The sequence below is a fragment of the Nerophis lumbriciformis genome, linkage group LG08 (assembly GCF_033978685.3).
Source record: "Nerophis lumbriciformis linkage group LG08, RoL_Nlum_v2.1, whole genome shotgun sequence".
Classification (NCBI taxonomy): domain Eukaryota; kingdom Metazoa; phylum Chordata; class Actinopteri; order Syngnathiformes; family Syngnathidae; genus Nerophis; species Nerophis lumbriciformis.
In genome coordinates, this window is record NC_084555.2 from 39,800,946 (window position 1) to 39,828,445 (window position 27,500).

Consider the following 27,500-nt stretch of genomic DNA (forward strand, 5'->3'; position numbering starts at 1 on the left):
CTGATTGCCTCCATGCCACGCCGCATTGGTGCAGTAATCCGTGCAAAAGGATTCCCAACCAAGTACTGAGTGCATTAATTGACATTTTCAAATGTTTGATTTTGCTGTTATAAATCTTTTTTATTTACTTGGTCTGAGGAAATATTCAAATTTTTTGAGATAGGATTTTTGAGTTTTCTTAAGCTGTATGCCATAATCAGCAATATTAAAATAATAAAAGGCTTGCAATATTTCAGTTGATGTGTAATGAATCCAGAATATGTGACATTTTTGTTTTTTTAATTGCATTACAGAAAATAAAGAACTTTATCACAATATTCTAATTTTCTGAGACATTCCTGTATGTATTAAACATGGTTTCCCAAGTGTATATCATGTATTGCAATACAAAGTATGTATACAGTATATAGAGTAAATAAATGCTAATTAAATAAATATAGCAAACATGAAACAAAAATGAATTTGCTTGATGATTGATAAAGGAAATTACAATCCACTTTAAGTACCACTGATAGTCACACACATACAACTGTATTTTTCGGAGTATAAGTCGCTCCGGAGTATAAGTCGCACCGGCCGAAAATGCATAATAAAGAAGGAAAAAAACATATAAGTCGCACTGGAGTATAAGTCGCATTTTTTGGGGAAATGTATTTGATAAAACCCAACACCAAGAATAGACATTTGAAAAGCAATTTAAAATAAATAAAGAATAGTGAACAACAGGCTGAACAAGTGTACGTTATATGAGGCATAAATAACCAACTGAGAACGTGCCTGGTATGTTAACGTAACATATTATGGTAAGAGTCATTCAAATAACTATAACATATAGAACATGCTATACGTTTACCAAACAATCTGTCACTCCTAATCGCTAAATCCGATGAAATCTTATACGTCTAGTCTCTTATGTGAATGAGCTAAATAATATTATTTGATATTTTACGGTAATGTGTTAATAATTTCACATATAAGTCGCTCCTGAGTATAAGTCGCACCCCCGGCCAAACTATGAAAAAAAACTGTGACTTATAGTCTGAAAAATACGGTAGGTGAAATTATTCTCTGCATTTTACCCATCCCCTTGTTCCACCCCCTGGGAGGTGAGGGGATGGCAGCAGCGGTGGCTGCGCTCGGGAATCATTTTGGTGATTCAACCCCCAATTCCAACCCTTGATGCTGAGTGCCAAGCAGGGAGGTAATGGGTCCCATTTTATAGTCTTTGGTATGACTCGGCCAGGGTTTGAACTCACAACCTAATGATCTCAGGGCGGACACTCTAACCACAAGGCCACTGAGCAGGCTTAACAGTCCAAACCTTAATTAATTAGAGAACAAATGTCCTTTCAATGAGTAGGTCAAGGCCACAAGGTATCCCCAAAAGTGTTCTTTTCTTTAAATGAAAATTATACACAAAAGGCAACTGACGGTCCCTTTAGATGATTTAAAAAGGCCTCTGACTAACTCAATAGGTCAGTTTAGGTCCAACATTTCAACAGTTTTATTGCATGAGTCAGCTGGCTGCTGGTATTTGCTGAGGATGCACGTTGTCTGGCCCATAGTGCGCTTTGGAGGTGGATGGTACATTGATGTTGGGGTCTCCGTTGTTGGCGGCGTCCACGTGGTTGTTTTTGCTGAGGGTCTTAATGATGTTCAAGTTGGTCCGAGCCGTCTCTATGAAGCTGTTTTCCAGAAGCCAACCATCAGACTCAGAGTTGGGGTCTCCGTGTCTCAGCACGTTCTCTAGAGACGTCTGGAGGTAACGAACCCCTGTCAACACCGACAACTACAACAAGGACAAGAGAGTCTATGACTATGATTTATTCCTATCACATATGAATCGTCTATTGTTTTCTACAGAATATGATAGGATAGGACATAGTAAGAAAATTGAATACCTGCAGCAAACAAACAACAATGGAGGACATTCAGCATCTTATGTTGTGTATAGTGTCCAGCATCCACTCTTTATGTACACCTCCACAATGGTTGGTACCCCAAAAGAAATGTGCCAGTAAGTAATTGTATGCGTTTCGCAAATTGACTTTCTGTCCAATTTCCATGCCATTTTTCTCCTGTTAATGGTCACAGCAGAGGCTGGAGCCTACTCAAGTGATTTAGAGCAACACACTCTTTCCACCGATCAGCTCTACTTTTGAACCCATCGGTTGAAATGAGACACGCTAACAAACAACCAAGATGGATTTTATCCTAAGGAGACTGCATGAGGGCAGCAAGAAAAAAGGTTGAATAAAATATTGAAGCATCCAGACCTAAGGCACAGCAAAAAGGTAAGCAAACATTAGCATGTGTTTATTTTTGTCATTCTTTTGAATGTGGACACTGAGGGGCATCAAGAAAAAGCAGTGTTGCAAAAGAGTGGAGATTGTGGGGTTTTAATAATATAGCGTCCAGAGCTAAGACACAACGACATGGCAAGCTAACATGTATGTTTATTTTTGTCATTCTTTTTGATAGAGAGACGAAGGACATCAAGAAAACAAAGTCTGTGTAGTAAAATACTGCTGTGTTGAGCGCTAAGGCACAACAACAAGTTAAGCTAACATGACCCTGTGTTTATTTTTGTCATTCTCAACAATTAAGCTAACATTAGCATGTGTTTTTTTTTGTCAATCTCTTTGATAGGGGAATTGTGAACCTCAAGAAAACAAAGAACGTGAAGTAGAATACTGCAGTGTCCAGAGCTAAGGCACTACAACATGGTAAGCTAACATTATGTGTGCTTATTTATGTCATTTCGAGCCACAGTTCATCAACGTTACAATGACGATCTACCCAACTCATGACAGACCAGCAGTTATTTACATTTCTATATACAAACCCCGTTTCCATATGGGTTGGGAAATTGTGTTAGATGTAAATATAAACGGAATACAATGATTTGCAAATCTTTTTCAACCCATATTCAATTGAATGCACTACAAAGACAAGATATTTGATGTTCAAACTCATAAACGTTACCCATGTCTTGGGCACTAATACACCCCCATACCATCACAGATGCTGGCTTTTCAACTTTGCGCCTATAACAATCCGGATGGTTCTTTTCCTCTTTGGTCCGGAGGACACGACGTCCACAGTTTCCAAAAACAATTTGAAATGTGGACTCTTTAGACCACAGAACACTTTTCCACTTTGTATCAGTCCATCTTAGATGAGCTCAGGCCCAGCGAAGCCGACGGCGTTTCTGGGTGTTGTTGATAAACGGTTTTCGCCTTGTATAGGAGAGTTTTAACTTGCACTTACAGATGTAGCGACCAACTGTAGTTACTGACAGTGGGTTTCTGAAGTGTTCCTGAGCCCATGTGGTGATATTCTTTACACACTGATGTCGCTTGTTGATGCAGTACAGCCTAAGGGATCGAAAGTCACGGGCTTACCTGCCTACGTGCAGTGATTTCTCCAGATTCTCTGAACCCTTTGTTGATATTACGGACCATAGATGGTGAAATCCCTAAATTCCTTGCAATAGCTGGTTGAGAAAGGTTTTTCTTAAACTGTTCAACAATTTGCTCACGCATTTGTTGACAAAGTGGTGACCCTCACCCCTTCCTTGTTTGTGAATGACTGAGCATTTCATGGAATCTACTTTTATACCCAATCATGGCACCCACCTGTTCCCAATTTACCTGTTCACCTGTGGGATGTTCCAAATAAGTGTTTGATGAGCATTCCTAAACTTTATCAGTATTTATTGCCACCTTTCCCAACTTCTGTGTCATGTGTTGCTGGCATCAAATTCTAAAGTTAATGATTATTTGCAAAAAAAGAAATGTTTATCAGTTTGAACATCAAATATGTTGTCTTTTTAGCATATTCAACTGAATATGGGTTGAAAATGATTTGCAAATCATTGTATTCCGTTTATATTTACATCTAACACAATTTCCCAACTCATATGGAAACGGGGTTTGTAGTATTTACGCGCCTCAGACCCCTATTGTACTACTTCTAATACTTAGTACTACTTGCTTGCTTTTGACAAGTGTTAATAGCAAGTAGGTGTGCCAAGAGATGAGTAGGCTCAACTGACTTTGCTACTGCTGCCCCAAATTAATCCAAGTGAGTATTTTGGTACCATAGCTACATTTGACAAATGCTAACCCAACTGTAACTCACGCAGCACCAATTTTTTTCCAGACAGACATCCCATTACCATGCAGGAAGGTCGCAATCACGTGACATAGAGGCACTTCCTGGTTTCAGGCGATGGTCTAGTGCAGTGGTTCTCAACCTTTTTTCAGTGATGTACCCCCTGTGAACATTTTTTTAATTCAAGTACCCCCTAATCAGAGCAAAGCATTTTTGGTTGAAAAAAAGAGATAAAGAAGTAAAATACAGCACTATGTCATCAGTTTCTGATTTATTAAATTGTATAACAGTGCAAAATATTGCTCATTTGTAGTGGTCTTTCTTGAACTATTTGGAAAAAAAGATATAAAAATAACTAAAAACTTGTTGAAAAATAAACAAGTGATTTAATTATAAATAAAGATTTCTACACATAGAAGTAATCATCAACTTAAAGTGCCCTCTTTGGGGATTGTAATAGAGATCCATCTGGATTCATGAACTTAATTCTAAACATTTCTTCACAAAAAAAGAAATCTTTAACATCAATATTTATGGAACATGTCCACAAAAAATCTAGCTGTCAACACTGAATATTCCATTGTTGCATTGTAATGAATGGAATAGCCTACTTGATTTGATGTTCAGTTTATGAACTTACATTCATATTTTGTTGAAGTATTATTCAATAAATATATTTATAAAGGATTTTTGAATTGTTGCTATTTTTAGAATATTTAAAAAAAATCTCACGTACCCCTTGGCATACCTTCAAGTACCCCCAGGGGTACGCGTACCCCCATTTGAGAACCACTGGTCTAGAGTCCCATTAGGCTACTGTTTATTTACCTGTATCAGTGCAGATTTAGGCGTATTTTGAAAGGTTTAGAGGCAAATATATAAAAGCGATCATGAAAAAAACGTTTTAAATGGGATGGAGTGGATTTTTACACTCTTAAGAAAAATATATTTTAAAAAGATTTAAACCATTTATCATGACCAAGAGGTTACTGTTACCTCATTTCACTTGACATTCACTGTATTTAGAGAAGAAAAAATTGGCGATACATCATGTCTTTACATCTGAGGGCTCCACAAATTAAACTATAATCGGTGAAAGACAATGTTGGACCTATTTGTGCATCGCTAAGTAACGTATTTGATTGACATAACGAGTGCGGTGCTGCTGTGATAGTGACGCTAATGAGAAAAAGGTTAAGTTATATTAGTCATGAACAATTTATGTCTGCAGTTGTTTATGGTGTGAAGTTCATATTTTGTCTAATTATGTAGCTGTATATGTCCCTGTTGCTCAGCAATGTTTGCGAGCGATATCAAGATTCGGTATATGTCGTTGAGCCTACCAGATAAGTATTCATTCTAGTTTATTAATACTAATAAAGATATTTTCTTGATGCTAACAAATATCACATAAGACGCTATAAGGTGGTCATCCATGTCGAATAAAGCACTTGGCTTTTCTGCGCAACAGCTACTAAGCTTTTAGTTTCTGTTATGAAAATCGACAACAAAAATACGGTGGATTGGTTCTTTCCATGCACTTCCGTGTTTTCCCTGACTTTATTATACGGCATTTTCTGCTCAAACTCTACACTCACTCTCCCTTGTTTTACTGCTATGCTATAGCTGCTTGACTATCGTGTGAATTTAGCCGTGAAGAAGAACAACCTACTATGTGACGTCATATGCAACCCTCCTAATCACTCAAATATAAGGTGACCCACATTGCAATTATTTTCATTTAGCGGGAAAATATATATATATATTTTTTAAACCAAATGTTTGTACTTAAGACTTGACTTAAGAGAGCCCCAACCTAAGAGTGTTTTGAGATAATTGTTATGCTTTAAGTTGCAAGCAGCAAATCGAGTTACAGCACAAGCATTAGTTGATGTACCTCTGGCAAACGTCATAGTGAACCCTGTAAGATCCGCCTAAAACATCTGGGCCCCCATGTAACAAGCTTGCAAACGCACAAGAACCCACAGTACGCCCTTTTTCATGGCAAAGTTGAGATGTATCAAGAATGACGCTGACATGAAAATGTGAGCTGCCTCACGCCAACCTCGTAGCTGCCGCGCATACATTTCTACAGGCAGTGGATACTTTGGTGACCCAGAAGAGGCGGTCTTTCAGACTTTGACAGCTATAATTTACACAATGCAAAGAAGATCAAAGCAAGGACACAAAATGTACTTTATCGCCAATGCATTTAATGATTCATATTCAAATTTGTAAAGACATCTATTAATTCATGTAGGCGATCATTTTTTGAATTGAATTGAATTGAATTATATTTATATAGCGCTTTTCTCTAGTGACTCAAAGCGCTTTACATAGTGAAACCCAATATCTAAGTTACATTTTTAAACCAGTGTGGGTGGCACTGGGAGCAGGTGGGTAAAGTGTCTTGCCCAAGGACACAACGACAGTGACTAGGATGGCGGAAGCGGGGATCGAACCTGCAGCCCTCAAGTTGCTGGCACGGCCGCTCTACCAACCGAGCTATACCGCCCCATTTTTCCACCTATTGCTGTCACAATGTGTTCCTGTAAATCCTTGGCCATGCAGGCATGTTTAAATTTAAAATGTTTCTAACAAGTTCATCCATCCCTTCATTACCGCAGTCCGGCGTGAAGATCGTGGAGTGGGGTCGGTGGGTTGGATGGGGCTGGAGCCTATCCATATTATTACTGTACATTATTTTCACTCGTCTTTTTGGCCACGCACATGTATCTTCTTCTTAACCTTTCTGACCCAATTATTTATTTTTGATTTCGGCCTGTGTTCAGTTCTCGGAGACACAGCAATAACAGCTGGCTTTCAATCTCACTCTTCTGACGTTTGCTGAAAACACGAGAAAGAAGCACCTGTTACCGAGTCCTGATTGGTCAAAGCGTGCAGTGATCAGCCCCATGGGTACTTTCAATATTATTTTCGAAATTTTAAGGGGCTGGGCGAATCTGGGCAAACCAAGCCCCGCACACATCTGCGGTCAATTTTCAAATCGGTTTAGAAATACGTCCATTTTTGTAGAAAATCCACGCAACTGTTGTTACTTGAGGCCACTAGTCTTACTCGCTAGGATTAGCTTATAGCTAGAGCTTGACATAACCTTATTAATAATAATATTATTTTATTATTATTAAGGAATAATGTCAGTGTGAAGTACAGTGCTGAGAAGAAAAAGTAGATGATACTCATTGAATAAATCATCAAAAACTTGTCACCAACTTTGCTAAGCAATTTGCACCATAGTGAAGCAGAATGAGTCACAAGCAAGTTGTTGTAATGTTGAATGTTACGGCAGACATTTATCCAAGAAAATATGGAAAAGCAGCTGATGGTGTGTTTGACGGAGAAGCAGCTGGAAGGAGATATCTTAGAAGTTTGCTCTCCAAGGTAAATGTTGTCCATTACTATTACATTATTTTATAGAACTACTGTAGTTGTTTGAACTGCAATCTATTGTATTATTGTTGTAAGAATTTTCTTATCTAAAAGTTTGTTTTTCTAAGTTTAAAAGTTTTTAAAATGTTAAAATTAGCTGTTTTGAAGGGCCAAGCACAGATTAAATTGATTCCAATACATTTTAATAGAAGATGTTGATTTGAGATACAAGTGTTTTGAGGTAAGAGCTCTGCCAAATAAACATGTAAGTTGATGCACTGCTGTATTTAAATCCATATCAATTGAATGAAAACCAGACAATTAAAAAAGGAATTTCCTAGCGGCTCATCACCATTATCTTGAAATTGGCATAGAAACTCCTCTGTTGTTTGCTAACTTGCTAACAATCTTTGAGACCCTTTTTGTCTGCATCATGATTGCTTCTCAAAGATACATGTGTGAGTGACAGGAAGTAAAGCTCTGACTGGCTTGAGTAAAATGGAAGGAAACTCCAACAACTGGACTGAGTTGCATTCACTGACCTCAAAGAGCCACGTGATGAGCACAGTGAGGCCGATGGAGTGCATGATGTCTGTGTAGTAGTCCAAGAGCGCCTTGTGGCACCCTTTGGTCCACAGGTTGAGCTCCTCTGTGTGGTGGTCATAGTTGAAGTGGGCCGAGTTGTTGGTTATTTGTTGTTGGATGCACGGACGCGGCGAGTTGACGTTGCAGCAGCTGAAGGGGACGCCGTCCATCAGGTACTTGCCCTCCACATTGCTCCTCAAACGACTGTGAAAGAGCGTGTGTTGAAGCATTTTAAAAAGGATTGTTCAGGGCGTGTTTGGTACTTACTCAACCACATCCCTGTGGGACATGTCCAGATAGCGGTTGCTGATCCACTGCATTTGAAACCAGTCCTTGTAAGCCTTGTTGCCGCAGCACTGGAACTCTATCTGCAGCATGTCCATGGCACGCTTTAGGAAGCATCTACCCGGCGTGTCGGTGTCCTTGTAGAACTTCATGGCCTCAGTCAGGCCCTCCCTCAGGGACTCATCCAGCTCCCAGTGCATAGTGTAACACAAGAGGGCCCCCACCAGCACACAGAAGGTGAAGAAGAAGGTGCAGATGATGTAAGGCAGCATGATCAGCTTCCATCGTAAGAACTTGGCAGTGTCCGCGCAGTCGTAGCAGATCTTTCCGCCCAAGAAGTTAATGACGCAGGCAATGAGACCGACGGATATGAGCATGTTGGGCACGTACTGAATGTCCCTGTCGGCCATCAGCTCCCTACGCTTGTTGAGCTCCACCTTGAGGAAGAGGCCCAGGCTGAACAGGATCACCCCTGTCATAACCGAGATCCAATTTAGGATCCAAAGGACCTGAGCTAGCTTATCTCTCTTGGTCTTGGTAAATGTCACTTTCAAAACAGCCATTGTTTAAAAACCTCCTGTTTCCCCCCGGGAAGAGGTGCTGACAATCGGGTTGGAAGATGGACTCTTGGAGTCTTTCACAAGCAGCTTAGCCTGGTTGTGTTAATTATGTGTTCATTGTGCTGCATTGCGGTTCCACAAGTTCGCTACAGGGTAAGAATAACGTCTCCATTATCTCGCAGTGTTGGTTAGAACGTGAATAATGACAAATCATATTCACTTACCTTAGTCTCTTATACATTCATGAACAGGCTGACTTGAAATTTCTCTCATTTTCCCCTTCTTGTTTTGCATGCAAGCTAAAATGGATCATGACTGAGGAGGTAGTATTAGTAGTAGTAGTAGTAGAGACAGGTTATAGGAAAGCAGATACAGGCACTACTGACCAAGCTCTGACCCTCCTTCATAATCCTCTTTAATCATTAATCAGCCCTCGGTCCTGACAGGGATTATTTCGGACCTTCTGCTACCTGTGCAAATCTAACTGCTCCAGCGCCGAGAGAGAACTGCCACTTATGTGTTCTGTGTTGAGGTAAAAAGTGAAAGCTAATGAATTATTTTTTTTCATACACATTAGAGGCGGGCGATACTATGTTGTTTTTTTTGTATTGATACGACTTGGCCAGTATCACCAATACTTTTACTTGGTGATACTTTTTACAAGGTCATGGACATCATGCTGTGATTTTTTTCCTCTAATTTGTTGATCATAATTATAATCAGAATAAAGCGCATGTGGGACAACATTATAGGTACATAGAAATAAAATATGTTTTATTGTCCATTTGTGAACATTTTGACAATATGGGACAAGGTCACAACCTTATATTACAAACAATTATTTTTAGTGCTGCCATATTATTAAATTGTCCAATCAGATTAATCACACATTTGAATTTGGAATATTCATGAATAATCACAGGTTATTGATTGATAACTTTAAAGGAAACCCCAATGTTTAGACATAAATGCAATGGAATTATATATCGTCCAGGACCATGGTCTAAATGTTTTACTTGAACACAGGTTGTTTGCCTAAAACTTGGATAACCGTTTTAGCTAAAGTCCTGGCGGGGTTAATTTAGTTGTGAAATTTGCCAGCAAGCACACCAGTTGGAGTCTCCTCACTCATCTTTGCACTAACGTATGCATTGACCTCGACACTGACTGTAAAACAACCTGCTCCGCCTATTAGGTTACCATGACGGTGAAGGAGCATGATGCGGTTGAAATAAATAGTGTGATTGATCTGCGTTTATACATGATTGATGTGAAAATTTTGTGTGATTAATAACATAATTTAACTCGTTATTTTTGGCAGCCCTAATCATGTTATATTATTATATAAATGCATTACAGGCCCCTATAAGCAAATTGGCCATAATTGATGCCTAGTACTTGACCGGTCCTCGGCCATTGTACGAAGAAATACAGTAATGGTGAAAAAAGAACAGCCATAAATAGATGAATCAGCCGGTCATTTGTCATCATCTCACACCCTAGTGGGCCACCATGTACCTAATAAGAGACGTCAGATGAAATGTTAACTGAGACTGCATTAGCATGTGGCTACAAGTAATTTGTGTCAGTAAGATGAGATTGTTACTTTCACAACAGTACAGTGTAGACACACACTGCTAATGCTGACTTTAACATGAATTAATTCATTACAATAAACATATTGTTGAATTAACACAACTCTATATTGAGCTGTATTATCTATGTAAAAGCTGATTTGCTGCCTTTCAACGTGTTCGAAAAGGAGAGCTTATTTCATCCTACCCCTTCTCCATCGCATAGCAACACTTTTGTTCACTTCCTGTTCTCAATGTGTACACAATGTACTCCATAAATAATACAATCTTAAAAATAAATACATTAATTAATAATAAATAGGGAAGTAAGTTGTAATTCATATAGTGAAATGAATAAGATTATCAGTAAGGTGAATAAGATTATCAGTAAGGAAAAAAATGTTTTTAAAGGAATCATATTGGTGCTTTGTTTGATTTTTTGGGTTATTCCATTCCATAATTTAATTCCACATACTGATATACTAAAGGTTTTAAGTGTTGTACATACATACAAATGTTTTAAGTTAAAATTTTCTCCGAGATTATAGTTCTCCTTTTTTGTTAATAAGCTTTGTTGTACATTCTTGGGTAGCATAATTTGCATAATTTTGGCTGTTTATAAATCCGCTATATCGTTGAATTTCAGAATTTTTGATTCAATAAATAAAGGGTTGGAATCTTCTCTATATCCAACATAATGTAATATTCTAACTGACCCGTTTTGTAATACGGTTCGTGACTGAAGCGTACTTTTTTAGTTATTTCCCCATATTTCTACACATACGTGGTAATACTAGCAAGCAGTCGAGAATATGGAGTGATTTTTTTTGTTCAATACATATTTTGCTTTATTCATTACTGTTGTATGTCTTGCCACCTTATGTTATATATTTTATATGAGATTTCCAGTTCATTTTATCATCAACCATTACACCCAAAAAATGTACTTTGTTTATCTTTCAATGTCTATTATGTCTATTTGTATTTGTGTGCTTCGTTGCAGTTGTGTTGCATTTACATTGGGAGGAAAGAAAATAGCAGCACCATCTGCTGGGTCTAGTGGGGCACTGCATCCCTTTCCCCTTAATCTTAAAATAGTCTTCTCTCAGTGATGTGTGTCAGCAAGTACCATGGCCGTAACTATCATTGAGGACACCGAGGTCATGTCCTCGGTATTTTTTTAGGTGGCAAAAGGATGATGATATGACTGACTGTAAATGTACTTTGTGTAGGACTTTGTGTGGGCTTTGCGATCAGTGTGGGAGGCATTTTGCGTAAAGAAGCACATTAAAATCCAAGTTATTGAATGACAAGGCGGCTGATATAATATTTTACCCCAAACGTAATTAGTCCTTCGATCTGCACAAATCCCAAAAATTTGAAAAAAAAAAATGTCAGTCTAAGCTTGGGCCTCTGGAGAGGGGGTCCAGACTGAGGCCAAGGGAAAATAATAACCTCATAGCCATAGCACACATAAACATGTGTGTAAGAGGGAAACATCAAAGAATACAAAGGACATTAAAGACATTAGAAGAGCAGAGCTGATGCAAACAGTCACTTCTACACACAGCCACAGAAGTAAAACAACAACAACAACAAAACATATACACTGTAGTGGCCTCTGCGGTGTTCCGCGCCATCGTCTGCTGGGGTGGGGGGAGCATGGCCAGAGACAGGAGCAGACCCAACAAAGCAACCAAGAGAGCCGACTCCACCCTCGGCCGACCACCAACTCTCGGCCAGTGTCCAGTCCACATGGATGAGCGAGGGTGCGTCTAAGGAGACCGAGGTGTCCGATACCTGCTCATTCAGCCAAGACACTGTGAAGCTTTTCTGTCCCGGCTCCGCAGCCCTGTCTCTTCATCCGTATCTCCTACAGTCTCTCCAAACGGACTCTGGTGTGGCAGAGACCCAGCAGCTGGTCTCCATGGCCAAAAGGCTCCCGGGAGGAAGATCCAGAAGTTCACAAAAAAGCACCGCAGAAGTCACCAAAGTGCCACCCCTTGTCACACAGTTCCAAAGGATCCCTAACCAAAAGTTAAAAAACCCCACATGAAACAAGCGTGAAACATCAGGAACACTAAAGGATGACACAAGAGCACAGAGCTCCAACCAACAGCAGCCACTACAGCGTTGCCATCTTGGAAAAATAAATAAAAAATATATATATATCATCATCATTGGCGGTCACTAGAACGAGTATGACGATCCTCCTGGTAGGGGTGTATCACTTTATGGAGGATGCCTGTGCGTGACTTTGTTTTACGTGGGGAGACTGTTGCACAGACAGTCACCACACATCGGGTCAGGGTCCAGGGAAATGGAGTCCAAGACGACTGGGAACCCTTTTCTGCTGCAGCCTTCTTCCGCCATCGCAGCTGTTGTGGTAGTTCTTAAATCTACCGTCTTCCGCCTGCTCCGTCGTTGAGGTCTTCACCGTATCCCTGGCTAGGGGCTAGTCAGGTACTAGGCCTTTGCCAAGGGCCACCTGGGGTAACAGTAGTAAGTAGTAGTAGTTCTTTCCATGATGGCAGGTGAGGCAGGGCCTCACCTGCCATCATGGAAAGAAAAAAAATGTAAAAAGAAAAAAAATTAATTGAATTGTTATATGTATTCAGTGATTATACTATAAAGTTATTTTCCATTTAACTTCACCAGTTTTAGATTATTTTTATTCAAAATCGCTGAATTTTCACATTTGCCGTTCAAATACTGAGAAGAGACGGTGCGGTGATCAGCAGCCAGTTGAGGTACGTCACTCAGTTGTGCCTCACCATGGATTGCGGACTCGGCTAACTGCTGGCCTGCTGTGCAGTGAGACCGTATTGCTATATGAACTATATTATACATTTCCATAGTTTAGTTAGCTGAGGTATATAATGTACAGTGTATTTTGTCAACAACTGTATGTGTGTAAAGTATTTCTTGTGCTGAGCAATCTTAAAACGGCTGCGAAGACGCACTGTGTGAGGCTCTCAGTAATCCCGCCTCCTGGTGCCGGTTAATGCACCCCTGCCGCAGAATGCACCCCCCGACGGGAGCGCCACACCAACCAAAGCCCACACCCAAACCCTCCACGTGCAAGACCGAATCCACCCAAAAAAAGTCACTTAACAAGAAGCCAAAAAATGCAAAAACAACTATCCTGCCTTCCTTAAGCACACTTGTACACGAAGGCAGTAAGTTCAACACCTTCCGCTCATCAAAACTCTGAACACCAGGTTGACTGATGGAGGCCAGGTTTATTGACAATTGCAAGGGTAAAACTGTTGGACACAAACGTTGTAAATGTAAATGCATGAATTAAATGAACTTAATAATGTCATATCACAGACCACAGATTATCAAGTATTGCATTTGAATTAAATCTAAGTTTAACTTTGTCACACACCACTGTATGTTTTGTTATGATTAATAATATCAGTGACATATATGCTTTCTACTGTTTAAATTATCTTAAGTAACAGTACAACAAACGTCCACTAGATGGCGGCAGATGACAACAAATGAAAGTTAGCCGACGTGAACAGGTAATGCAATCAGAGATCGTCTAACATCATAAAACACACACATTTCACAGCTAAATATGACCCATTGTGTACTACAAACATTAAATATGGGTACATACCAACGATGCCACGAACAGCATAAGATGTGATAGTTTGCTGAGAAACACGAGGAATGAGGCGGAGTTGTGCGCACCTGTCTGAAATACTTCCGGAGTCTAAACACGTGACCTATCTGCGTGTTTCTTAAAGGTACAGCTCACTTAACAGAACCAACTGAAATGACTCGGAAATAAACACACACTAAATAAAGTCATCTTAATAACCGTGGCAGAACACTCCCCGCCTGGCATTATCAAATGTCATCACTTAAATGTCCCTACAGCTCTTATTGTTCCTAATCAGGAGCAAGAAGGAGGACTGTCTCTGAAATGGGACGCAGGAAGAGTTTAGTCCCATCTTTCCTGTAGACCTTGATCTCCACTTGCCGCACCTTACCGTCTTTGCTTGGAAAGACTTGAGAAATCAAGCCCAGAGGCCACTCGTTTCTTGCAAGCTGGTTGTCTTTGAGAAGGACAATACTCCCAAGCTGAAGGTCTGGGGTGGAGGCTGTCCACTTTCTCCGTGGTTGAAGTGATGCAAGGTATTGTTTCTTCCATCTACTCCAGAAAGTTTGGGCAAGATGTTGGACTTGACGCCACTGGGACTTGTGAAGGTCTTTGATCCAATCACCGACTGGGGCAGAAGGAAGACTCACCTTTTGGGTGAGGAGGGTCGCTGGAGTAAGGATGAGGGGGTCGTCCGGGTCAGTCGACACTGGGATCAGAGGTCTGGCATTAATGATTGCAGAAACCTCTGCCATCAGTGTAGTGAGTGCTTCGTGAGTGAGTCGTGAATCTCCCAGCTGGAGGAACATGGAGTCCAGAATCCTTCGTGCTACTCCAATCATCCTCTCCCATGAACCACCCATTTGAGAGGCGTGAGGAGCGTTGAACTTCCATTCACATCCTTGATCCAAGAGATACTTCTCGACCGAAGCATTAATGATGTTTGAGGAGATCTTCAGCTCTTTACAGGCGCTGACAAAGTTATTTCCTCGGTCTGAACGAATAAGCTTCACAGGGCCCCTAACAGCAAGGAAACGCCGAAGAGCGTTGATGAAGCTTGACGTGTCGAGAGATTCTATTACCTCGATGTGGACAGCTCGAACACTCATGCAGGTAAATAACACTGCCCACCGTTTACTCTGAGCGAAGCCACCTCTTGTACGTCGTGAAGACACAGCCCACGGTCCGAACACATCCAAGCCAACATTTGTGAATGGAGGTTCAGTAGAGAGGCAATCTTCCGGAAGGTCAGCCATCTTCTGTGTCTGATGGGGGCCTCGTAGTTTGTTATCGGGGAGACGGCGCCTTGGTGACTTGAAAGTCAGCGGAGCTACCCAGCTGTTGTTTTCATCTTTCTTTAAGTTGTTTCTCGTGGTTTTCAAGAAAGAAATGTCCTCAATTGATGGAGCAACTTTGTCATCATCCCTTGTCTGTTGAAACACTGTGGAGCCCAACTCCTCAGCTTCTCGACTGCATGTAGGAATCCCTGTTGTCTGTATCTTAGGACAGTCTTTGTACTGAAACTGACTGCACCTCTCTTTCACCTGCAGGGTGTTTGGGCATGGTTGAAAGATGGAAGGGCGTTTCCATTCTGCTGTCTGGGTATAGAAGGCATTTACACTGTCTGGCTTGTGCACACCTCCCAGGCAGACGTTACCAACTATCACCCACCCCAGGTCGAGTTTCTGTGCATAAGGAGCATCTCGAGGGCCGTTCAACTGTTTGCGAACTTTGTGGGCTGCGATAATGTCTCGCCCTAGGAGAAGCATAATGGGTGTATTCTGTTCGAGCTCTGGGATGAATTGAGCAATAGACTTCAGGTGGGGGTGATTAGATGCAGCATTGGGAGTTGGGATCTCTGATCTATTGTTAGGGATGTCGTTGCATTCAACCAGACTTGGTAGAGGAAGACTGACTTTCCCGTCCATGGATTCGATCTGGTAACCTGTAGCTCTTCTCCCCATGGTTTCTGTTACTCCCGAACAGGTTCGGAGAGAGTATGGAGAGGGGGATCCTTGCACTTTGAAGGTGTCGAAGAACTCAGACCGGGCCAAGGATCTGTTGCTGTGTTCGTCAATGATAGCGTAGACCTTTATTGCCTTCTCTTGACGGTTGACGGGGTAGATTTTAACCAAACAGATTTTAGAACATGACCTGTCGCTTTGATCACCACCACAGACTGTAGTGCAGCTGCTGGCAACTTCTGAAGATGTTGGCTCCCCGCCATGCTTTGAAGAGGGGTATGGCTCCTCTGTCTGTGGTGCTGGTCCTGGATGAAGAGCAGAGTTATGTTTCTCACTCCCACATTCAGTGCATGTGGCCGTATACTTGCAGTCTCTAGCCATGTGTTTTGAAGATGTGCAACATTTAAAGCAGATCTTGTGTTCTCTGAGGAATGCTTTCCTTTCTTCTATGGGTTTATCTCGGAAAGCTCGACATTTCCTCAAAAGGTGGGGTTTTTTATGAATTGGGCAGTGACGTTCGGGGTTCTCAGCTTCATCACTGTGTTCTGTAGGAGAGACGTCCATCTTGTGGACTGATATTTCTTTTGGTTTGGTTGTTCTAAAGGTCTTGTCCGTCATTGCAATGTCAGCTTGAACAGCAAAGTTGAAACTAGGGTCATTTCTGATTTTAGCCTGATGGAAAATAAAGTCCACAAATACTTCAAAGGGAGGGAATGAGACTCGACAACGTTCTTTGTAATCGGACCCAACAGACAGCCATTTCTCTTGCAGACTAGAGGGCAACTTATGGACAAGAGGACTTATTCCTCTGGCTGTGTCGAGGTAGTGAAGGCCGGGAAGAGTTCCATCTGTCTTGGCCGCCTGCAGTTCCATAAGAAGGTCACTGAGCTCATGAAGTTTTGCATAGTCTTTGTAGGTGATTTTGGGGAAGTTGCTGATGCGTTGGAAGAGTGCCTCTTCGACAACTTCAGGGGCTCCGTAGCATGCGTCCAGTCTGTCCCATATCATCTGAAGTCCTCTTTGAGGTTGGCTAGTGTTGACAGCTCGAATACGTTTTGCATGTTCTCCTGACTCTTTCCCAAGCCACTTGACCAGCAAATCCATTTCCTCGCTGCATGTTAGATGAAGTCCTCTTACTGCGTTTTGAAAGGACTGTTGCCAAGCGCTGTAACTCTCCGGCTGGTCGTTGAATTGGGTCATACATGTAGTAACCAGTTCACGTCGAGCGAAATATCTGATGACATCACTCATACCTGATCTGTCATGATGAGCATTATGAGGAGTGTTACTGGACATGGCGGGATACTGAAAACCATTATTACTTGATCCCTGTGGGTTATGATAACCTTGAGTATTCTTGAAGGGTAGGGGCGTGGTCATAGAGGGTTGTGGCTGATTTACAGTTACTCTGCTTGCTGCTGTTTGTGTGATGTTGGAAGCAGCTGGCCTATCTACTGCTATGGACTGGAGAGCATGGTGATAGTTTCTTGGTGCTGGGTCTAAACATAGATGGCTGCTTTCATTTTGAGAAGGAAAATGAGGATGTGGATGCAGTGCCGGGGTTGAATGTGTGTGTAGCTGACCAACACTGTCCTGGATGAAGGGGTGAAGAGGGGCGTTGGATTGTGTGCCTCGCTCACGAGCACCATCCTGAGCGTATTCTTCTAATGCTAAAGACGAATGTTCTTTAGACTGTTCAGTGACATATTCTCTGGTCCGCCCTAGAGGATCACAGGGAATCTCTTGAAGTGGTAGCTTCCTGCTACTTCGCACACTGCCGTCCATGCTTAACGCTGCTTCTAGCGCCTTAGCCTCCGCTTCAGCTACAGCTGCATCTCTTTCTAGAGACAGTTTCATCATTTGTGCTTCTAATTGGGCTTTTTCCATTGCTAGGATCATGTCTTTTTCTGCAAAGTTCAGTCGTGCTTTTGCTGCCTCTGCGTTGGCACGGGCTAAAGCCGCAGCATTCCCTGCAGATGATTTTGTGGAGCGTGATGTGTAGGATCTAGACTTCAGCGACCGCTCCTTTGAATCCATGATGTATGTTCAGCGTGAAACTGTGTTATCTTATGCGATGAAGTCGTTGTTTTACTATCCTGCCTTCCTTAAGCACACTTGTACACGAAGGCAGTAAGTTCAACACCTTCCGCTCATCAAAACTCTGAACACCAGGTTGACTGATGGAGGCCAGGTTTATTGACAATTGCAAGGGTAAAACTGTTGGACACAAACGTTGTAAATGTAAATGCATGAATTAAATGAACTTAATAATGTCATATCACAGACCACAGATTATCAAGTATTGCATTTGAATTAAATCTAAGTTTAACTTTGTCACACACCACTGTATGTTTTGTTATGATTAATAATATCAGTGACATATATGCTTTCTACTGTTTAAATTATCTTAAGTAACAGTACAACAAACGTCCACTAGATGGCGGCAGATGACAACAAATGAAAGTTAGCCGACGTGAACAGGTAATGCAATCAGAGATCGTCTAACATCATAAAACACACACATTTCACAGCTAAATATGACCCAATGTGTACTACAAACATTAAATATGGGTACATACCAACGATGCCACGAACAGCATAAGATGTGATAGTTTGCTGAGAAACACGAGGAATGAGGCGGAGTTGTGCGCACCTGTCTGAAATACTTCCGGAGTCTAAACACGTGACCTATCTGCGTGTTTCTTAAAGGTACAGCTCACTTAACAGAACCAACTGAAATGACTCGGAAATAAACACACACTAAATAAAGTCATCTTAATAACCGTGGCAGAACAACAACATTGCTCGCGCCGGAGGAGCCGTGAACGACTGCAGGGACACAACATTAGGTACACCTGCAGACTGCAGCACGGATTTCATATTTCATTCATTCACAACTCCTCCAACACGAACACCACTGTTCCCGCACTTATAAGTAAAGGTAAGACCATAATAACGTTTTTTTTAATTAAATGTGCTTTTTTGTGTGCTACAGTTTGTATGTGTGAAGTTAAAGTTTAGTTAAAGTACCAATGATTGTCACACACACACTAGGTGTGGTGAAATGTGTCCTCTGCATCCGACCCATCCCTTGATCACCCCCTGGGAGGTGAGGGGAGCAGTGGGCAGCAGCGGCGCCGCGCCCGGGAACATTTTTTGGTGATTTAACCCCCAATTCCAACCCTTGATGCTGAGTGCCAAGCAGGGAAGAATGCTGGTATGAGCTTTTAAACATAACCCGTTAACTGCTGCCAATCAAATGGTGAATAAGATACTCTTTAGGGTTCATATGTTTGTAAATCTGACTGTGATGAAGTCAGTGCCTCACCAGCCATGAACCTCACCGCACGTCACTGCCTCCTAGTGCCCCAAGACCCCATAGAGGAGCCTCCACTGTTGGATGCACTTTAACGTCATGCTCAGGATATATATATATATATGAGTGGCATGAGTGTGTTGACTTGTGTTGTTTATTCGCACTATATATATATATATATATATATATATATATATATATATATATATATATATATATATATCCAAAGACATGCACCTGGGGATAAGTTGATTGGCAACACTAAATTGGCCCTAGTGTGTGGATGTGAGTGTGAATGTTGTCTGTCTATCTGTGTTGGCCCTGCGATGAGGTGGCGACTTGTCCAGGGTGTACCCCGCCTTCCGCCCGATTGTAGCTGAGATAGGCTCCAGCCCCCCCCCCCCCCCCCCCCCCGCAACCCCAAAGGGAATAAGCGGTAGAAAATGGATGGATATATATATATATATATATATATATATATATTGGAGAGCCAAGTGTTTTCTGAGGTGGTACTTGGTGAAAAGAAGTTTGATAACCACTGTGCTAGAGGTTTACCTGAAGAACTTTGCTGAGTCCGCCACTGTAGTCATCAATAAGTTCCTTTTTTTTTTCTATCCCCTTGTTGTAGGGCAGACTGGCTCGTACATGCACGTGCATCCTCCGCTGTCGCCATTTCTACTAATGCAAAGTAGCGTATTGTTTGAACTTATATCTGTCAGTCGACTCCATATGGAAGCGTTAAAAACTACAACACGGCTGACGGGGTAAAGATGCAGTCAAAGTGGAGCCACGTAAATAAGACTTCCAAAAACGAGGCATCCTGAAGAGATGGTCAGAAAGTGGCTTAAAGATGGTCTGTAAAACATAATCTATGCAATATTTTGACCAAAGAACCACCCTTGCATGTTATGTAGACCACAAGAAGATATTTTAAATGTAGAAAAAAAATCACACTATTTGACCCTTTTAATGGTTTTGGAATGTTGCCTATCATTCACAATCATTATGAGAGACAAAACACCCTCGTCTTTTATTTATTTTTTAGGATTCTAAAGATAAAACACTATCAAGCTGTGGCAGCAGTCCCCTATGTTGCCTTCAAAGTCCTTTAAAACAACTTCAACGTTTTATATACACGCTGTAGGTATGTATGTATAATGTAGTAACAGACACATTCATAACAATATGTAATATGTACAATATTTATCCGTATTTTGGTCATTTTAACCATTGCAGGAACGTCTTTCCTCAGCGCACTGATTTCATTGCTCTGAGCAAGGCACTTCCTACTTTTGTCAAGAAATGTCTGTTCCTACGTATCGTTCCTACTAGTGCTAGATTTATCTCCCAATGATTCAAAACAGAACGTCATTACTGCCTGTGGCCATCAAACTTTACAACTTATCACTTCAAGAGTCACACACTTGCATACTGGTTTATTAACCTGGATATATATATTAATCTGTAATAATATATATTTTTACACTTATATGTCTAAAATACCTGTTTCACAAAGCTCATTTGGCATATTCACTTTAAATATTGTCTATGTGGTACACATAACATAGTAGTCCTACTGGGTACTTTTGTTTATTGTATTGCTTATTTTATAATATTGCTTTTAATTATCTTTATTTTATTTTCCTAATACTGTATACATGAAGAGCAACGGTAATACCTAAATTATCCCCCGGGGATTAATTAAATATTTCTGATTCTGATTTTGATTCTACTTCTGGCAACAAGCGCGTGTGTTCTAATCATGGCAGACCTGGTAATAGACGACGAAAACGACTATTTTTGGACAAATGAGAATTCACAACCTTATCTTTTTTAAACTGATTATACAGAGGATGAACTGCTGGTTATATAAGCTATGCGAGCAAGAAGAGAGGGTGAAACGTTGGAGCAGACGAAGCCGAAAGGGTCAGGATCGGTCGCTAAAGCTTTACTGTTGAGCTTTCAACTTTATAGAGGGTACTTCAGCATGTAAACCGTACAGTATGTACTTTATATTGATATGTGTTATACTACTCAGGGTAATATAATCAATTATGCACAGAAAAGCTGTATCAATATCAAAATTTTACGTTGAATCACTTTTAGGCAACCTCTGTAATTTCATTTAGGGTTGATTTCAACTATATAGAGGGTACTTAAACATGGTAACAGCACAGTATGTACTTTATTATGATATATGTAATACTCTTCAAAGTATTCCAGCCATTTAATAACAGAAAAAGTGTGTTATGGCAAGTAACAAGTTGTCGTTTGTGGTTGATTTCAACTTTAAAGAAGGTACATCAACATGTAAACAGTACAATATGTACTTTATTTTGATGTATGTAATGCTCCTCAGGGTAATCTAGTCATTTATGTACAGATATGTTAATTTCTAAAATTATTACATTCAATCACTCTTTGGCAGGCAAGAATACTGTAGCGTTGGATGGGTCAACATCGATCTTTACTCAAAGATGTCAAGAAAAGCTGACACTACGTATGATTGCGTTAATTTCAGGCCTACACACTCACTCCCTCAATCAAGGGAATGCCATCCATACTTGCTCAACAGCCATACATGTCACACTGAGGGTGGCCGTATAAACAACTTTAACACTGGCACAAACATGCGCCACACTGTGAAACCCCACCAAACAACAATGACAAACACATTTCAGTAGAACATCCGCACCGCACCGCAACACAACATAAACACAACAGAACAGCTGCCCAGAACCCCTTGCAGCACCAACTCTTCCGGGACACTACAATACGTCAATTTAATGAATACAACACTTTATAAATATTTATTATGTGCAAGAACAAAGAACAGTTATTATTTTATGTAGCTTTAAAACAAGAAAGAGGTTTCAGCTCATCGACATTAACAATCCTTTACAATCTTATTAATACCATAGAAGTGGAAAACACTGTCATTCATGGGACAGGATAAAAAGGCTTACATGATTTAAAACACATATTGTTACAGTAACCACGAGTGTTTGTCTCATATGTAGTAATCAGTTGCAGACAAAGTCCCAACAGTGCAGCTTTAACAAGCGATCTAGGCATCCACAGAGTCAGTTTGCAGGCACTTTTAAAACGTACGAAATAAAACGCTAAACAATACTCGCAAAACGGAAGTAAGTGTTGATAAATTACATCTTGCGTGCTGTGTAATATATTTCCATCTTCTCCCAGTGTTGTGTCCGTTTTGCTTTTCAGCACACAGTATATTATGAATATTAATGAAAACAGAGACGCAAAATGGATTGCTCAATCCACTTTGCACACATCTAGTAGATCAGCTTTGCATGTGCTATCAAGTTTGCAGGTGTTTTATTACATGCAAACCAGTGACGTGCGGTGAGGTTCATGGCTGGTGAGGCACTGACTTCATCACAGTCAGATTTACAAACATATGAACCCTAAATAGTATCTTATTCACCATTTGATTGGCAGCAGTTAATGGGTTATGTTTAAAAGCTCATACCAGCATTCTTCCCTGCTTGGCACTCAGCATCAAGGGTTGGAATTGGGGGTTAAATCACCAAAAATGATTCCCGGGCGCGGCGCTGCTGCTGCCCAGTGCTCCCCTCACCTCCCAGGGAGTGATCAAGGGGATGGGTCAAATGCAGAGGACAAATTTCACCACACCTAGTGTGTGTGTGACAATCATTGGTACTTTAACTTAACTTTAACTTTACACATACAAACTGTAGCACACAAAAAAGCACATTTAATAAAAAAAAAAACGTTATTATGGTCTTACCTTTACTTATAAATGAAGTCCATGTGCCGCTCCTTCTGAACAAAAGCAATAATAACTTGTTTATAGAAGTCTTCCTTATCTTTCTTCAGTTTTAAAAGTCTCTCTGTCTCGGTGGAGATCTTCCTTTAATTATTACCTCCTGCTTCGATTGAAAGTCCAGTTTTTTAGAAAACTGTTCCGCCCTCACTATATGTGTTGAGGTTATACAGCTTGGCAGACAGCTAACAACCAATCCAGGACGTTCTAATAAAGTTCCAAAGCAGATGAATCCATTTAGGCTCTTTATTGTTGTTGATCTTGCTTTGTCTTGCACTGGACTTTTTTTTTTTTTTTTTGTAAAACTGAAATACACACTGACAATGTATAAGCTATATGATTCAATCACCACACTGAAATGCAATACACAATATGTAAACATTAGCTCCACACAAATACACAGCACCACCATCAAACAAACACTTCTGAGTGTTGAAACTATTTCTATGGTGGAAATACACGACCGGCAGCAATTTTAAATCCTCAAACATCCATTAAATTAGTGCACAAAAATCGTTTTTCAAAACACATCTTACTATCAAATTTAGCCACTTTCCACCTTCATATTGAGCCATATAAACAAGTTAAACAGTTTACTTAGAGACTTATATTTTCCAAGGCTTGTAAGAGGTAACACAACTTGTCTACTTCTTATTGTCTCATGAACTGAACTAACATCGTAAACCAGAAGTGCCCAAACTGATGACGCGCAGCATTTTCCCATCGCCACAAGGTGTCAGTAATAGTCCACAATCAAACGGGCATAACAAAAACTGTTTTATTTTAGATATGTAATCCTCCGTGTTAAAAGTCCAGGCGAGAGGAAAAAATAAACGATCGCTAACTGTTGCTGCTTGTTGTCACTTATTCTGCAGCAGAGTAGTCGCAAAAATGATCCCTGGGATGATGGGATCACTAGCGCCCTCTACCACCATGAAGCGGGATTACTGCGAGCCTCAGCCAGTGCGTCTTCGCAGCCGTTTTATGATTGCTCAGCACAAGAAATACGTTACACACATACAGTTGTTGACAAAGTACACTGTACATTATATACCTCAGCTAACTAAACTATGGAAATGTATAATATAATTCATATAGCAATACGGTCTCACTGCACAGCAGGCCAGCAGTTAGCCGAGTCATTGCGCAATCCATGGTGAGGCTCAACTGGTTGCTGATCACCTCAAGTCTCTTTTTAGTATTTGAACGGCAAATGTGAAAATTCAGCGATTTTGAATAAAAATAATCTAAAACTGGTGAAGTTAAATGGAAAATAACTTTATAGTATAATCACTGGATACATATAACAATTTAATTTTTTTTTTTCTTTTTCCATTTTTTTTCTTTCCATGATGGCAGGTGAGGCCCTGCCTCACCTGCCTCTAGTGACCGCACGTCACTGAGTCAAGTATTTCATATATATATATATATATATATATATATATATATATATATATATATATATATATATTTATATATATATGTATATATATATGTATATGTATATATATATATATATATATATATATATATATATATATATATATATATATATATATATACAGGTAAAAGCCAGTAAATTAGAATATTTTGAAAAACTTGATTTATTTCAGTAATTGCATTCAAAAGGTGTAACTTGTACATTATATTTATTCATTGCACACAGACTGATGCATTCAAATGTTTATTTCATTTAATTCTGATGATTTGAAGTGGCAACAAATGAAAATCCAAAATTCCGTGTGTCACAAAATTAGAATATTACTTAAGCCTAATACAAAAAAGGGATTTTTAGAAATGTTGGCCAACTGAAAAGTATGAAAATGAAAAATATGAGCATGTACAATACTCAATACTTGGTTGGAGCTCCTTTTGCCTCAATCACTGCGTTAATGCGGCGTGGCATGGAGTCGATGAGTTTCTGGCACTGCTCAGGTGTTATGAGAGCCCAGGTTGCTCTGATAGTGGCCTTCAACTCTTCTGCGTTTTTGGGTCTGGCATTCTGCATCTTCCTTTTCACAATACCCCACAGATTTTCTATGGGGCTAAGGTCAGGGGAGTTGGCGGGCCAATTTAGAACAGAAATACCATGGTCCGTAAACCAGGCACGGGTAGATTTTGCGCTGTGTGCAGGCGCCAAGTCCTGTTGGAACTTGAAATCTCCATCTCCATAGAGCAGGTCAGCAGCAGGAAGCATGAAGTGCTCTAAAACTTGCTGGTAGACGGCTGCGTTGACCCTGGATCTCAGGAAACAGAGTGGACCGACACCAGCAGATGACATGGCACCCCAAACCATCACTGATGGTGGAAACTTTACACTAGACTTCAGGCAACGTGGATCCTGTGCCTCTCCTGTCTTCCTCCAGACTCTGGGACCTCGATTTCCAAAGGAAATGCAAAATTTGCATGGTTGGGTGATGGTTTGGGGTGCCATGTCATCTGCTGGTGTCGGTCCACTCTGTTTCCTGAGATCCAGGGTCAACGCAGCCGTCTACCAGCAAGTTTTAGAGCACTTCATGCTTCCTGCTGCTGACCTGCTCTATGGAGATGGAGATTTCAAGTTCCAACAGGACTTGGCGCCTGCACACAGCGCAAAATCTACCCGTGCCTGGTTTACGGACCATGGTATTTCTGTTCTAAATTGGCCCGCCAACTCCCCTGACCTTAGCCCCATAGAAAATTTGTGGGGTATTGTGAAAAGGAAGATGCAGAATGCCAGACCCAAAAACGCAGAAGAGTTGAAGGCCACTATCAGAGCAACCTGGGCTCTCATAACACCTGAGCAGTGCCAGAAACTCATGGACTCCATGCCACGCCGCATTAACGCAGTAATTGAGGCAAAAGGAGCTCCAACCAAGTATTGAGTATTGTACATGCTCATATTTTTCATTTTCATACTTTTCAGTTGGCCAACATTTCTAAAAATCCCTTTTTTGTATTAGCCTTAAGTAATATTCTAATTTTGTGACACACGGAATTTTGGATTTTCATTTGTTGCCACTTCAAATCATCAAAATTAAATGAAATAAACATTTGAATGCATCAGTCTGTGTGCAATGAATAAATATAATGTACAAGTTACACCTTTTGAATGCAATTACTGAAATAAATAAAGTTTTTCAAAATATTCTAATTTACTGGCTTTTACCTGTATGTATGTGTGGGGAAAAAAAATCACAAGACTATTTCATCTCTACAGGCCTGTTTCATGAGGGGGGTACCCTCAATCGTCAGGAGATTTATATATATATAAATATAAATATATATATATATATATATATATATATATATATATATATATATATATATATATATATATATATAAATCTCCTGACGATTGAGGGTACCCCCCTCATGAAACAGGCCTGTAGAGATGAAATAGTCTTGTGATTTTTTTTCCCCACACATACATATATTGCGCTCTACTACGGTATCGAGCACTATTTTTTGGATAACCTTATTAAGACATATATATATATATATGTATATGTATATATATATATATATATATATATATATATATATATATATATATATATATATATATATATGTATATATGTATATGTATATATATATATATATATATTCTTTCCATGATGGCACGTGAGGCCCCGCCTCACCTGCCTCCCCCGACTGCACGTCACTGACGCAAACCATTAGTAAATCAGGCCCTTAGTGTGTTATATAAATCCAATACACTAGTAGACTTGTAGCCCATTCATGTGGTAGAATTAATTTCTATACAGTATACACGTTATCATTCCCATTTTTTAAAACCATTTTTATTACAGTATACAAGTGTGGAATCTCCCCTTAACAGTTTGTTCTAATTCTTCACTTTGTCTCCACTGCAGGTAAATCTTTTTTGAAAAGGTCCCAGGAGGCTCATTTGGTCATGATTACAGACGACTGGCCACAACCGCATCTCATGTCAATGAAAGGACACAAAAGAACAAGCTTACCCAAAAGCAAAAGAAAAAGCCACAGACAACAACAAATTTTGACAAGGAATAAAAATGTTTTCAAATCTAATCTCAAAACATCATAAATGTGATGTATCTGTACATGATTCTCATTCAACAGTAACAAAGCCAATACCATCACAACCATGAGCTTTAGTGTTAATGTTGCGATATGCCCAGGTGCCCAATATGCCCTTCACGCTGTTAAATTCAAGATACAACTGATGCAATTGCAGATTCAAGGGAGATTTGCATACTGCATGAACTTCAATATGAAGCATAAGGTTGTTTTCAAGAACTTTTACATATGTTCTGTCTTTTGG

General features: G+C 40.2%; 1 protein-coding gene and 1 long non-coding RNA gene across 2 annotated transcripts; one reads left to right on the plus strand and one right to left on the minus strand.

Annotated features, from left to right (window-relative positions):
- Positions 1–142: 142 nt before the first annotated feature.
- prph2la (peripherin 2-like a) lies at positions 143–9,485 on the minus strand. Its single transcript, XM_061968925.2, has 4 exons — positions 9,161–9,485; positions 8,359–9,082; positions 8,049–8,295; positions 143–1,789 (listed from the first exon to the last, which is right to left on the minus strand). The coding sequence occupies exons 2-4, from the start codon at positions 8,937–8,939 to the stop codon at positions 1,517–1,519; spliced, it is 1,101 nt and encodes a 366-aa protein (XP_061824909.2). The 5' UTR covers positions 8,940–9,082; positions 9,161–9,485; the 3' UTR covers positions 143–1,516.
- On the plus strand, positions 1,692–27,500 carry LOC133611794 (uncharacterized). The gene is made up of 3 exons (XR_009816039.2): positions 1,692–2,294; positions 2,482–2,726; positions 27,070–27,500. It is a non-coding gene; the product is annotated as an uncharacterized lncRNA (long non-coding RNA).